At 39.0% G+C, this 15098-nt stretch overlaps 1 protein-coding gene across 3 annotated transcripts in view; it reads right to left on the reverse strand.

Annotated features, from left to right (window-relative positions):
• Ppm1b (protein phosphatase, Mg2+/Mn2+ dependent, 1B) overlaps window positions 1-15098 on the reverse strand; it is a 60677-nt gene that overhangs the window by 4287 nt on the left and 41292 nt on the right. The window contains 2 exon segments of one of the 3 annotated variants that reach the window (NM_033096.3): window positions 2293-4021; window positions 14762-14819. In NM_033096.3, the coding sequence (NP_149087.1) occupies window positions 3983-4021; window positions 14762-14819 (97 nt within the window). In that variant the 3' untranslated portion in view covers window positions 2293-3982. 3 annotated transcript variants of the gene reach the window in all.

Genomic DNA, 15098 nt, shown 5'->3' on the forward strand with positions numbered 1-15098 from the left:
ATGCTCAACGACACAGTCACCTTACTTCTAGAAGTACCAGTCTAGAGCAGTAAGAACATGTGCAAGGATGCCTGGTACAACACGCTTTGGGATGTTGCAAACAACCTGTATTTGAATGGGCAAAGCATGGTAGTCATAAAACCGAGCAGTATGCCTGTTTGTAGTATGACTTAACCATTCATAGATATAGAAGAGATGGGAAGTTTAAACCTGAGGAAACACTATTTCCTCCCCACGATATACCCAAACATGGTAGGTGGGTGTGTGAGGAAGGAGACAGTGTCATCTACGTAGCTCAAGCTGGACTCGAACCTGCAGTTCTCTTCGGTTCTCCCCTCTGAACACTAGTGTGCACTGCCAAGCCCAGCAGTGCCGGCTTTCAATCTTCACTTTCAAGACCTTTACTTTTCTTCCCCCATCTCCCATGTAAAGCAGACCATAATACCAGGCAGGCAGGCAGATCAGGAACAGGAAACACTGGCCACAATTTAGGCAAGAGCTTTTTCCAAGGGTTCTTGTGAGAGTAACCATCTAGTTTCATCTGCTAACCAACTTCCTGATTTCTATCTTCTAGAAGCTAACAGTTCTTCACTCACCTTTAATTCATTCCCAGCAGAAGAAAAGCAAATAAAAGAACTCCCAAAGTTGAATTGGGGTTGGGGGTGGGACCAGAAGCACTAAACTTTTAGTACTAACCATCTTTATACACTGGACTACCTCTTACATACATGGATTTTCTGCAAACCTAGAGATCGCCTGGTTGGTATAAAAATTACCCTGTAATTATCACTGGACACTGTTTAGCTGCGTCGGCTGAAACCGTATCAGACACCTTCTCTTTAACTAGCGTAACTTCAAAATAAGGCCTGCAGTTTATGCATGTAATCTCAAAATACTTTTTGAGGCTGAAGCAAAAAGATTACAGGTTTGGAGCAAGCCTGGGCTATCCAGAGAGACCTTGTCTCAAAACCCAAACAAGAACTATGTAACACAAAGACAACAAAACAAACTATTTAGAGTAAGAATTACGCGTTTTCTACCAACTGACTGCTACAGCACGAGCCTGTAATCCCAGCATTGGGGCATGAGGGGAGGGGATCCTGAATCTGAGGCAAATCTAGGCAACACTGCCAGATCACCTCAAAACAAAAGAACTTCTAGTTAAGTGTCCATCGCTTCAAATTCCCGTGTGGTGGAATGTCAGTCCTGCCTGGCTCTAAGGCAACAAACATTATGGGAGCTGTGGATTGAACTAGTTGGCCACCTGTCATGAGAACTCCATGGTTACTGTGAAAGAATGATATTCAGGAGACGTTTCCTCCATAATACACGAAGGCAATCTGTGGGGACAACTGACCGTATTTGTTGCCAATGATAAATTTCACCTTTCAAAAGAAAATTAAAATTTTCTATCGCAATAAGTTTGATAGCTTCCCAATACTTAAAAAGATTTTAATAATCCAATTTGATCAGCAAATAAATTTTAACCATTACATAATACAATGTCAGCACTGAAAAGAATTATGCAATTCAGTGAACTAGTATTTTCCTGATGACCAATATGCACAGGTAGAAATCCAATCAAAATGCAAGACAGACCCAAAGGACTCCATATTGACAGTTCAGTCTTCCCAGAGGAAGGCTTTAAACTTCACATCCTCTTTCCTCACGAGATCTAAGTTAGAGCTGAACAAACATGTCATGATGCGACTGCGTGCAAAACAAGGCATTAAAAAACAGGTAAATCCAGCCCCATGCTGGAAAGTGAAATCAGTGCCATGTTTTGTTTTTGCTATTGTTGTTCATATTTAGAAAATTATTTTTCATAAACGCATGCTATCCTGCTAGCATGATGTTAGCTCTGTAAGCTAGACAAAAATGCCTGCTTTAAATTCCAATACAAATAGCAATAATCCAAAAAAGCAAAGCTCTTTGTGATATTTGAAATTACAAATGGGTCCTGAAATCAAATTTTACAAGTGACTGGACAGCAAAGGTCACAGGAGTAAGAAACATTAAATATGGACTTCTCTTTCTAGGTCATAAACACAGTATTTCTACGTCACCATCCAATAATCACTCAGGTGTTTTTTCCAAGTAGTATTAACATGTGGTTTTAGAGCGGGGAGAAGTAAACTAGTAGTGTTCTACATGGTCTGGCTGATGCCCCTTTTAGAGCTCCAATTCATTTCTGTTTGTAGCAATATCTCCACAAGTATGCCAATGATACATGTTTAAACCACAACTGATGTTACATTTTTATTTTTGAAAATCACACCAAAAAGTACTATGTCAGGCTGTTTAAAATCGATCCTTTATTCAGGTAACAAGTTGCCTATGGTCACCGTATTGTAGGAAACATCAGAATACCATCCTGGAAGGGACTATGAGTACAGGTGGGATCAGTGGGGACAGGTTAACAATGACCCATTTGCATTCTTCCTCCCCATCTTTTAACAACCCCCAAACCCCCAGTAAAGGGACAAGTAGTTTTTAACACCATCATGTGAAGCACTTCAACTGACAAGGCTAAAATCTAAAGAATAAATAAAATATATTGTGGCAGTAATTCCTTTGAGAGCAAAAATCAGGTGCACAAGAAATCAAGTGATCAGGAAAACTGTATTCGAATGTGTGGCTCCCCAAACACAGCCTCAGGAAAATGATACAGAAAATACCATACATTCCATTTCATACAGGACCAGATAATGACTCATGTTCAGCTACACACAGAGGCAATTACAACCTGCTGAAACACAATTAAAACATGGGGAAATGTTTACAAAGCATCCACAACATGTAAATCATGTACAGATGGATACATTCGTTACTTCTCCAAACTCCAGGAACTTCTTTTTGGTAAATAGTTTACTCTTCATGTTCAGCACTAAATTCAATACATGCAAAACTTAAAAAATTTAAAGTTATTGTAAAAATAGAACTAAATAATTTAAGTACCGATGTGACAGCCACTCTGTACCGTGCCCAATGTTATAAAATGAAAGGTTACTGAACCCATGAAAATATCTCTGTATTTCCTTAGATCTAAAATAGATACTTTAAAATGTATTTATAGTATTTTGATGTGATATTCTGAGCTTTTAAAATAACATAAACAGTTAAAAATTATACCAAATTACATAAAACTTGTATCTTAAAAGCTGAAAAAATTAAAACTATAGAAATCCACATGTAAAACAAGAAGATTACAATTTACATTATAAAGGTAAATCTCATCAATTAAAATAATGCGAAGCCAGTAAGATGACAAAGCAAATTATAAATAGCCTTAAATTAACTCACTTGGTTTCAAAAGATCTTCTAGTAAGATCTGAACGATGTAGCAGACACATGCGGAAATCTTTAAGGGTTTATATTATTGCCAAACAATGGATCTTGAAGCAAGGCAATGTTACATTATTGGAGAACCCAATTTGGTAATACAAGTAAATTGGAAAAAAATTAAATAACAATTAATAATAAATACATATCCTATAGTATATTGCTCAAATGAAATTCCAAGCCACAGAACTAACGAAAGGCTTCCAACTTAGTAAACTGAAAAACTGAACTTCTCTTGCAATCCTTTACTCTTACATGCTTCTATGTTGTTGTTTTGTTTTGCTTTTAAAAAACAAACAAACAAACAAACCCTTAACGTATCTTCAGAGTATAGCTAACTATATTCCCATGCACCTCAGGCACACTTGTTGATTTGTAGGGTCATTTTGTTTTTCTAGGGCCAAAAATTCAATACAGTTGTAAGCAGAGGCCTGAGGCTGGTGAGAATACTGTTGAGTCCAGGCAGTGCTAAGAGTGGCGATTACTGGGAAGTACAAACATGAGCAAATGGTGGGAAATGCTAATGGCTTCTGCTCATACCACAAAACAGTGGGAATTCACAAGAATAGTTCCCCTTGTATTGAAGAAAATATGATTAAAAGTTTTCCCCCAATTTTCAGAATCAAAAGCATTTAGAAGGTTATAAGGCTACCAATGAGTCTTCTAGATCGCCAGCGCCCTACAAGAAGAGAAAAGGAAGAACATTGTTATTATGCACCTGTACCACTGCTAGGGTGGACTGAATTTCAAAAAGAAAACACATTAGGTGAACAAACTTCCTTCCTTCCTTCCTTCCTTCCTTCCTTCCTTCCTTCCTTCCTTCCTTTGAAACGGGCATTTTAGCAGAGCAGTGTGTGCATTCTGTAATGTGTGGCATATGGGTATATAACACAGACACATTGGGATTTTTTTTTTCTCCCATCCCTTTCCACCTAAAGGCCTTCCTTTCCCAAATACTTAAAAATATTCTGGCTTGGAAAAAAAATGTATCAAACCAAAAACACCAGCTACAATGTCTGAAGACTCCAAACTTTTAAATTGTGGTACCTTAAGCAACTGGAAACATTGGATATAAAAATATAAACACAGTTAACAGACAAAACCAGCTTAGGACTCTTACACTCCTTAATCCCTGATGTATTACTGCTTATCACCAGTGCTCATGGGGTAGCCTTAAGTAGCCCCATGTGCCAAGCCAGCTAAGGATGAGCGTTCCAAACCACAGATGGGCAGCAGAACTTTGTGATTTCTGAGTAAGCAAGACTTTAATATATACTTTTAATTAAAATGTTTTTCTCTTTTGTGGATGAAAAACAGCTGAGCCAAAGTGTGCCAAATTCAATAGGACTATAAATGACCTTTATTGAGTTTTCCAGTGTCCCAAACCTGATTGTTAAATAAATAAAAACTAAGAAAGTACAAATGCGTAGATGATTCCACATCACATGCTTTATTTGGACTTAAACACTGATCATTTCATTCTAAACACGCGGTTGACATACATTTTTAAGTGTATAGTAGGCTATACAGAATATACATATGAAAGCTATATGAAAAGTACATAGTTCTTTAAAAATTTTTCATAAAGAATACAGAGAAAGGAAAAGTAACCACACATCCAATATCTCAATAAATTCTAAAAGTAAGGCTACAGAAATGTAAAATAGAAACAATTAAAAACACAGATTATCAACTCTGAAAGAAAAGTTATGGGCCAGCTCTAGCCATTCTTTAAAGAACTAAAATAGCAAGTGAACACACAGGTATTACAAAGCTAACTATGGCGGGTTTGATATAAAATAAGCAGTGTCAATTCTACAGTAACAGTTCTTTCCACAGTGTACAGCTGTCTTTCCAATCAGTAATCTATATCCTAGCTAGTAAGAATTAAGCTACTGAAATTAATAATGACAACCTATTTTCTGGGATACAAGGTGAAATGACATAAAACTTCATTAAATCAAAGTTACTATAAATAGTCAATCTTAAACTATCATAAAGGTGTATTTAAAGGCCTTTAGAAAAAACAAGGCTATAGGAATATAAGAAAACTAGTTTTCCAAGATTCAAATAACAAAATGGTTATATAAATGCACACAGTATACTTCCTAAGTAAAAACTGTCAAATCAAGATCACAAAAATATTACCCCAAAAAGGTCATATTGTTTCAGCACTCGTCTTTGTCCCTGCATCTTCATTTAGGGCTGTCTAATTCAGCAGGACCACTTTCAGTGTGTCTCTCCTGCACTGCCACTGGGTTTCCAGCATCACTGTTCGAAGAAGCAGTTGCAGCAGCTGGGCCAGCCGGGCTCTCTTCTCCCTCTACTTTAGCTAGCCTGTAACTAGTCAGCATCTCCTCCAGCAGTTGTCGGTAGTTGCCCCTATGGTTAACTCTCATTTGCCTGAGAGCTTCCACCAATTTCCCCTGTGATCCACTTTCCTCTGCTTCCTCGGAGGCCTTTTTTTAAGATTCAAGACCCCAGTGTCAGTAGACAAACCAGGATATCACATGGATTTCACAGCACATCACACAAAGCACTGTTTTTTCTACCACAAGCAACATAGTCAATAGAACATTTTCATTAAGTATCCGTTCTTACCTGTGCAGATTAATAACAAACTTCTTATTGTAACATCAAATTAATTTTAACCAATTACCACAAACCAGTTTATGACTTATTTCAATTACCCTCTGAGGTTTAATCTGAAACTTACTTTGTTTGCTTTTAAAATTCAACAATACAAACATTTCCTAAAATAACTTACTTTTAAAAAATTGTTGGCTAAAGCGATTTAGTTCAAAGGGAAAAAAGTGTTTTAAAGTGAGGCAAAGGACAGAAGAGCAGCCATCAGAATGTTAGTTTCTTCATTTCTGCTAAATGGTGAGTAGGAGAAAACATATAAATGTAAAACTACAAAAATTTAAACTGGATTCTTTTGGAGATTTAAAAACTTTTGAAAATAAAATTATTTTTGCCTTAAAATACAGTATTTAATAAAAAATCATCTCTAGATAAATATAATATTTTAAAAACCAAACACTGGAAATCTCATGGGTTTCTAAAGTTACATCTACTTAAGCTTCTTAGCAGAGAAGGATCTCATGATCTGTACTGATGAGTTAAGCTAACAAACTGAGCTCAAGACAGCCTTGCACACATCCCCTCTAGTGTGTATCACGACAGCCTTACACACATGCTCATTCACATGTACCCATCATGACAGTTTTACACACACGTCGTCCCCCCACCCCCCACTGAGTACACCATCATGAATGAGTCATAGTTTACATCTCTCAAAGCTGTGTAACTTAAACCTAAGAGCGCTGACTCCCTGAGTGACAGAGACAGAGACTAAGCTAAGGAAACCCTGAGAACACAATCACGCAAATCTACCAGTAGGCTGGGTTACAGCACAGCTGGCTACAGCTCATCCAAGTTGGTATCCAGTACAAAGAATGCAGGCTTGACTACAGCCATGACTGTCTGAAACAACAGTACAGTTATTTCAGGAACAGTTAGGAAAATCTGAATTTGGTATTTCATGGCATTATGAAACATTCTTCATTTTCAAGATATGACTATGGTATTAATGCCATATAGAAGGATGTTCTCATTCTAAAAGGAGCTGTGCTCTGAAATGTTAACATGTAAAATATTGTAATGTCTTTGTTTCCAAAGGGTTAGTCACAAAAAAGATTTGATGTAGTGTTTCATGCAGACATTAAGACAGACAAAGCAACAGAGCAAAGTACAAACAACTGGAATCTTCATAGTATTCTCTGCCATTTCCATTTTTAACCTATTTGGAAATCCCCAAATATTAAGAAAATAAAAAATGAAATAGGTTATTGATAGAGGGTCTAAGTCTTAACTACCTTTGTACCACTTATAAATCCACATAATGAATTGTAGTGATCATGAGTGAGGGGAGGGACCTGAGTGCTTAAACAAACTATCCCATGGCAGGAAGCAAAGAATGTGTGTGTGCCGTGCGTGTTTTGGGTCATTTGCTTTTATATATTTAAAGTGCTGGGAAAGAGAGGAGAGTGAGATGGCCCAGTGGTTAAGAACAGAGGAAACCCACATGGCTGCTCACGATTGTCTACAGCTCCAGTTCTAGGAGATCTATGGCTACTTAAACCTAGTTCAAGTTCGACTGTAGTAAGGTTATATTGGGGCTGGAAAGATAGCTCGGTGGTTAAGAGTACTGGCTGCTCTTCCAAAGGTTCGAATCAATTCCCTGCAGCCACATGGCATGGCTTCACAACCATCTGTAATGAGATCTCATGCCCTTTTGGTCTACAGGCATACATGTAGGCAGGATGCTGTATACATAATAAATAAATAAATCCTTTAAAAAAAAAAAAAGCTACCCTGAAGGCTGTTATATTTGAATGTCCTGTGCTGGGTTAAAGTGCATCCTTTGTCTAGGCTGTCCTGGAACTCACTCTGTAGTCCAGGGTGGCCTCTGCTCCCAAGTTCTGGATTAAAGGCACGCACCAACCATGCCTAGCAAAGGAGTGGTTATCGTCCTGAAAATACAGTACACCAAACCAGTAAGTAAAAAATGACTGCCAGGTAAGTGTGGCACACGCCTTTAACCACAGTATTTAGGATGCAGAGGCAGGAGGATCTCAGTCAGTTGAAGGCCAGCCAGGATTACAGAGTGAGTTCCACAACGGCCAGCTCTATACAGAGAAACCCTGCCTCAAAAAACAAGCAACAACGATAACGACGATGACAAAGAAACACCTCCAATAACAACAAAACCCGGGACTGTTACCAAAGCTGGCACCACGAAGTCACTACACTAAACAATGAGCATGTTTACAATTTTTAAAGATATTTAAAAATCATTTTACCTGGAGGGAGGGGAAACTGCAGTCAAAATGTAAAGTAAATTAATTTAGTAATTAATTAAAAAATCATTACACCCGACGGGAAACTGTTTTCCCACTGTTCTGAACAGATAACAGATAGTAGAACCATCTTACCCAGCAGTTAGTTTTCAAAACACTATTAAAGTCTCACAGCTTTACAAGAACTATTACTTAAGTTGTGCTTTCCTTCCTGGAGTTTAATTAACTCCATCTTGCAGGCTTCCCAAGCCTTTCTAATTAGACTACACATTTCCCCTACTTATCTATATCCTTCCTAACACTCAGGAGGGGAAAGAAACATCTGTGCTAGAACTTTACAAGGTCATTTCATCTTCACATACGGTAACAAATAGAGATTTGTCCTGTGCCTTAACGAGGGGCAGAGTTCAGAACTCTCTTCACATGTAACCAACATCAGCCTGAATGCTCCAGTGAGCACGTGAGAAGGGTCCCCTGGACTGAGACACTTGTTTAGAATGGTGTTTCAGAGGCTGCAGAGAGCTCAGCAGTTAGAGAAAGGCTTCATGCAAAGGACCAGGGCTCAGCTCCCAGGATAACGATGTAGTGGTGGCCCACAGCCACCTGCAGCTCCAGCCCCAGGGGTCAACTGTCCTCTTTGGCCTCCACAGATACCAGGCACGCACGATACAAAGACACATATGCGGTAAAACACCCATGATTTAAAGTTAGTTTATGTTTGTTTATAAACAATGTTTAGAATTATTGTTCACGGGGATCTGGAAGGATGGCTCTGCAGTCGGGAGTAACTGCCATTCCTGAAGAGGGCTGGGGATAAATTTCTAGCACCCACGTGGCAGCTCACAACCATCTGTGGCTTCAGTTTCAGAGGCTCCAAACCTCTTCTTGTCTTCAGACACTGCGTCTACCTACCGCACTTACATGTAGGCAGAACATTATATACAAAAAATAAGAGTAAATGCATTTTTGTAAAAACATTATTCTATGCAAAAAGGGTGAGATAAGAATGAACTTCCCTAAATGGCTATGTCATCTAGACTAACAGAGTTTAACAAATATTTTATTACAAGAACAGGTCCTTGGCACTGAAGAGGGTTCAGTGAGTAAGAGCCCTAGCTGATCAAGCCTGAGGACCCACAAAGCAGGTTACGGCTACATGCATTCCTCTAGGCCCAGTGCTGTGTGCCATAGGGAGTCAGGAGCATAGGTGGGGTCTGCTCCCTGCCAGCATAGTAGTGAATTATTAAGACACTCTTTCTAAGGAATAAAGGTGGGAGTGACACAGCAGGAAGCCTGACCGACACCTCTGGCCTCTGTGAATACACACCAGAAAATGCTCACTCCACCCCATAGGAACATCCTTTCATAATAAAAGGTAACAAGGTGAGTTATCCAGGTAAAGTGCAAATAGGGCAACAAAATCTAAGCACATTAAAAGATTAGCTAGCAGACTGCTGACATGGCTCACTGTTAGGCAAGGGTACCTGCTGCACAGCCTGTCACCCTGAATTTCCATCCCCAGAACCTAAACACAAGCACGTGCCTATAATACCGGTGCACCTAAGGGAGATGGGAAGTGAAGACAGGAGAATGGCTGTTCGCTCACAGACCATCTAGGCTGGCACACATAACAAAGAAACAGAGACCCGCCTCAAACACAGAAGGCAAGAATGGACACCTAAGGTTGTCCCTGACTTGAATATGCCCATTCATTCAGTCTCCCTCCTACACGCATGCACGTGCACACACACAAGAAGGGGGTGGGGGCGGGAGAAGAGAACACAAGTGAATTCCTGACCTTCACTGGCCAGCCAGTCTAGCCAAATTGATGAGCTTCAGGTTTAATGAGAGACTTAAAAACTAAGGATGGATGGGGTTGGGGATTTAGCTCAGTGGTAGAGCGCATGCCTAGCAAGCGCAAGGCCCTGGGTTCAGTCCCCAGGTACGAAAAAAAAAAAAAAAAAAAAAAAAAACTAAGGATGGAGAGCTCAAGCAAGGTTACCTAGCCAACAATCTTGGACCTACAGTGTGTACAGATATACATGCATAACTGCACAGACCTACACTAACATGTACACATATCACATAGCAATACACAAAAAATTCAGACTTCCATCTCGATTAGCAGTCTTCTCGACATTCAGGTTGGGAGCCTCACCTTTAATAACTGAACCATCATCTCTCCAGCCCGGCAATCTTTTTTGTTGTTATTGTACGTGTGTGCAAGTCAGAGGTCAACTTCTTGTGTCATTGCTCAGATGATATCACTTTATTTGAGAAAGGATTGTCACTTGAACCTAGGTCTGACAGGCTGGCCGGGCAGTGAGCCCCACTTACCTGCAGCCCCCCGGTGCTAGGAATACAAGCAAGCATTACCACACCTGGGTTTTTACAAGGTCACTGTGGCTTCAAGTCAGGGACTTGTCCTTCTGTGGCAATCACTTTACTAAGCTACCTATCTAGCTAGCACCTATTACCTCATATTTTAGAGGTTTCTAGCTTTCTTTTTATATATGTGTGTGCATGTAGGTGGAAGTCAATGCCTAGTGTCTTCCTCAACCACTCCTCACCACAGTTTTTAATCTTTCAGTGAACATGGAGCTCACTGACTGGCTAGAACACTCCAGGGATCCTCAGGTCTCATCTCTGTCCTACTTTTAATGTATAACCCACGGATCAAACTCGGGTGCTAGGTTTGTGTAGTAAATACTTATAGATTAAGCCATCTATCCAAGCTCACCTTTTCATGTTATTTTAAAGAATTTTAGACTATCAAAAATGAAGAAGACTCTGTACTATTCCAGAAGGGGCTCTGCTGTCATTTTCTACGCTGGGAACTGAGTGAGCTACATACATCTCTGAAGCAGGCAGGGTTTGTTACTGACTGCGTAGGTACTGAGGCTATGGTCAAAATGAATCAGATTAAGCCCGACTCTCACGATCAGCGTCTAGCAAAGGGGAAGGACACAATCGTAGAGCCGGTTACTTTAATAACTGCTACTTTTACTTCTAGATGTTGTCGGTTACTTTAATAACTGCTACTTTTACTTCTAGATGTTGTAAGAAAGAATCCTTTAGGCAATTATTCTTGGGGAGTGGGGACACCGGCTCCTTTGAGAAACTGACAAAAAGCCAGAGATATGTTTACTTATAAAGAATGTATTCAATATACAAACATTTTCAAGAATTTATGGGGATTTGTAAACCCCCTGATTAATCAGCCCTACCAGATTCTTTCAGATTTTTGTATTTTGGTCAGGAATTTAATCAATATTGTTTGCATTCATAAGACTAAACAGGCTCTAAAATACTGAACTAAAAGAACACTATTTGCAACTTAAAAGTCCTTTTAGCCTTCATTAAGCTTTCTGAATATCTTTAAATTATTAAATTTCTAGCTGATATCCAACTAAACTTTTGGACAAATAATTTTATTTAATTTCTTTTAAAATTTCAACATAAAACCTAAGAAAAATGTGAGAATAAGGAATGGTTGCTCTTGTCTACAGTCCGAGCACTCAGGAGACAGGCAGAAAAGGTCAGGGGTTCAGAGGGCAGCCTCAACTAAACAATCTGACACTATCCTGGGCTCATCACATGAGGACCTGCCACAAACAACAAATAGCAAGATAGAAACAAAAAAAAAACAGCCTCTATTAAACACGGGGGTGGGGAGTGGGAGATGAACATTTAGTTCTGATAGTACTTCTTAAAAAGTATTTAGAAAAGGAACAATTCTATCTCTGACAGAGTAGATATCTTTAGGTTTAAAAATAAATCTGACTTAACTCTGAAGAATATTCTTTTAACTTTAAACAATTTTTTTATTATCCCAAAAAAGGTTTACCCTTTAAAATAATTTTGAACATTCTCTTCCGTGTCTCTCACAGACTTTTGCTCATCTGCATCCTGTCAACTTTTCCGACATTTGCTGAGGTCTCTTTCAGAAGCATTTATGGAATACGACTGTGTCTACCTGCTGGTTCTAGGAGTAACTGATGCTTAGATTTTCATCACTTCGGCTTCTCTGGTTATTCAGTCCATTTCTATTAAGGCAACTTGCTCAAGGTGTGAAAGAGTGTGCTAATGTTTCCCAAAATAAGATTCTAGTCTGTACTATCAGTCAGTCTTTATAGCGAGTGTGGAAGTTCTACTCTAGCATCTACTAAGAATGAGTTCAGATTATTTTACCTACATAATTACTGTATAGCTCTTTGACTTCTAGACTCTAGAATCTGCTACAGTCAATGTTAAAAGGGCAGAACTGCCACAGAAGAGCGATGGACAGTTAGAGCCCAGGCCTAGCATGTGTCAATGAGGTCCCAAGCCCAATGCCTAGCACCGAGGTGGAGTGCTTACTCTGCCACGCTTAGACTCCTAATGCAAAGCATGGCTCTTCGCTCAACAGCTCAGGAGGCCCCTCTCTCAGCAACAGCTCTAACCATTCCCACTGTCAGCTCTCCCCATAGCCATGTCTGCTCTAGCTGGTTAGAGCCCTGCCCCCATTCTTCTTTCAAAATCCATATATCTTTACCACGCCTTTCTCCATTAGAAATGCCACATTTCTTAGCTCATCACCAACACAAGCCCACGCACACACACACCCTACGGCACCAAGTCTATGAACCTCTGCATTGCCTCATTCACTACCAACTACAGGACATGTCTTCATTTACTGTTTGTGTGTGAGCATGAGGTACACGATGTGACCATGTGTGGGACATGCCTCTCCCTCTGCAATTCACTATGTTGACTGTCAGAATTTAGTGTGCTGAAAATCAACGAAAAGCTCACAAGTGGATAACTATGTAATAAACGGAGGTAGTCATATAGAATCTACCTTAAGGCGAGTGCCTTAAGGCCTATGCATTTACCCTTAAACTCAAGGTCCTGGTGCTTATTCACTCAAGCTGAAGTAGTTATCACTGTGGTACAGGTTAAAAAGAAATGTAGAGAAAGTAAACATTTTCCAACTCTTGTTCAAAGGAAAAGACTTCTTGAGGAATTAAGGAATTCAGTAGGATATAATATTTAAGGATTGCCCACCAAAGTTACATTCTGAAATACTTGAGAAAACGGGAATATGCCCATGGCTACCAATTCAGTTAGTGACTACATTCTGAAGGCTCACTTCTGACACTAATAAATGTTTCATGTGGCATCTATGACACAGCTGTCACCTCTCAAATACAGCAACCTTTAAATTGTCAACACCCTTTACACATTTGTTTGAGGTTTCTCTCGATTTCTTACATCTGTATTTTTATATTAAGGCTCAGTTTTGAATATAATTCTTGAATACTATAAGGTAAGTACAAGCCACAAAAGATTCAGAATTAATACTACAAAGTATACATTGTTATGAACAATGTTTCTTTTATCCAACTCACTAACACTGCATCAATCCTGAAATCTCATCTTATTGTTTCTTTTGGTTTCTGCTCTTTGGATAAAGAGCCTCACTGTGTAGCTCTGGCTGGCCTTGAACTCACAGAGATCACCCCATCTGCCTCTGCCCCGAGTACTGTGATTAAAGGCATGTACTACTACATTTGATAGTATACTTACTAAGCTATTATACTACTACACTTGATAGTATACTTACTAAGCTATTACACTTATCCAATGACTTCTAGGAAAGCAACACAATGAACGTAAGAAAAACATTACACACTGGCTGTTCTCTCTAGATGGTGCCAAGTACAGGCACAGGCATGAGGGTGAGTCTATGTCTTCTCAAGGAATTTCCTTACCAACTATGGCTTCCTTAAATCTTAGATGTGGGTGTAACAAGCACTTTTTTAAATGATTTGTTTATTTTATATATGTGAGTACACTGCCACTGTCCTCAGACTTGCAAAAAGAAGGCATTGGATCCCATTACAGATGGTTGTGAGCCACCATGTGGTTGCTGGGAATTGAACTCAGGACCTCTGGAAGAGCAGCCAGTGTTCTTAACCACTGAGCCAACTCACCAGCCCTAGCACCATTTATTTTTAAATATCCCAAACTTAAAAACCCTATCAGAAAATACTGAGTCCAAGTTAAAGAGAGGCAATGTTTTCTCTGAGTATGGAAGCTATGCAGGGGCAGCTGCAGCTGCGGCTTGCCCTTCCTAGGGCCAGCAGAGGAAGGAGAGTGGAGCTCAGTTCCTCACTCACACAGCCACAACCATCACTACCAAACAAAATATCTTCAACTATCTCACCTGAGCACAAAGTTCACTAAGAGAATAACTTACTAACCTCTGGTGCTGGGAGCTGAAAAAAAAATTAGTTATTTGAAAGCACTTTCTTGCCTCAAAATGAAGGTATGAGAAAGAGGAAGAAAGGCAGACACAGGAGAAAGCAGAGATAGCTGACACAAAGATAAATGACAACAAACTTTTCCATAGAACAAAATTGTATGTCTATATGTTAATACACTGTCTAAAACATTAACTGATTCTTAAAATGAAAAACAAGTTATTACATAAAACACCATTATGCAAATTATTCATATCTAGTACTTATATTATAAAGTTACTTTAAATATTTAGGAAATAAATGTAAACTTACCCCATCATTGTCTTTGTTTGGATTAAGTCTACTATAAACAGCTTCAATAACATTGCGCCTAAAAAGATATGTTTTATTATGTACAATTTAAAGCTCATATTTCAAATACTTTGCCCTGACTACAGAAAGAACTGTCACACTAAATACTTTCAGGGACAATTTCCACATTTAACTAATAATTTTTTGATCATATAAAATCTACTGTTCTTATTAAGCAAAACACTAATCTTCAAAGAATATATTTCTTAGAAAACAATATCCTGGGCTGGTAAGAATGCTCAGAGAAGAAAAGTGCTTGCTGCCAAGTCTGATAATATACGTGAGTTCAATACCTGGG

The sequence above is a fragment of the Rattus norvegicus genome, chromosome 6 (assembly GCF_021556685.1).
Source record: "Rattus norvegicus strain SHRSP/BbbUtx chromosome 6, alternate assembly SHRSP_T2T, whole genome shotgun sequence".
NCBI lineage: Eukaryota > Metazoa > Chordata > Mammalia > Rodentia > Muridae > Rattus > Rattus norvegicus.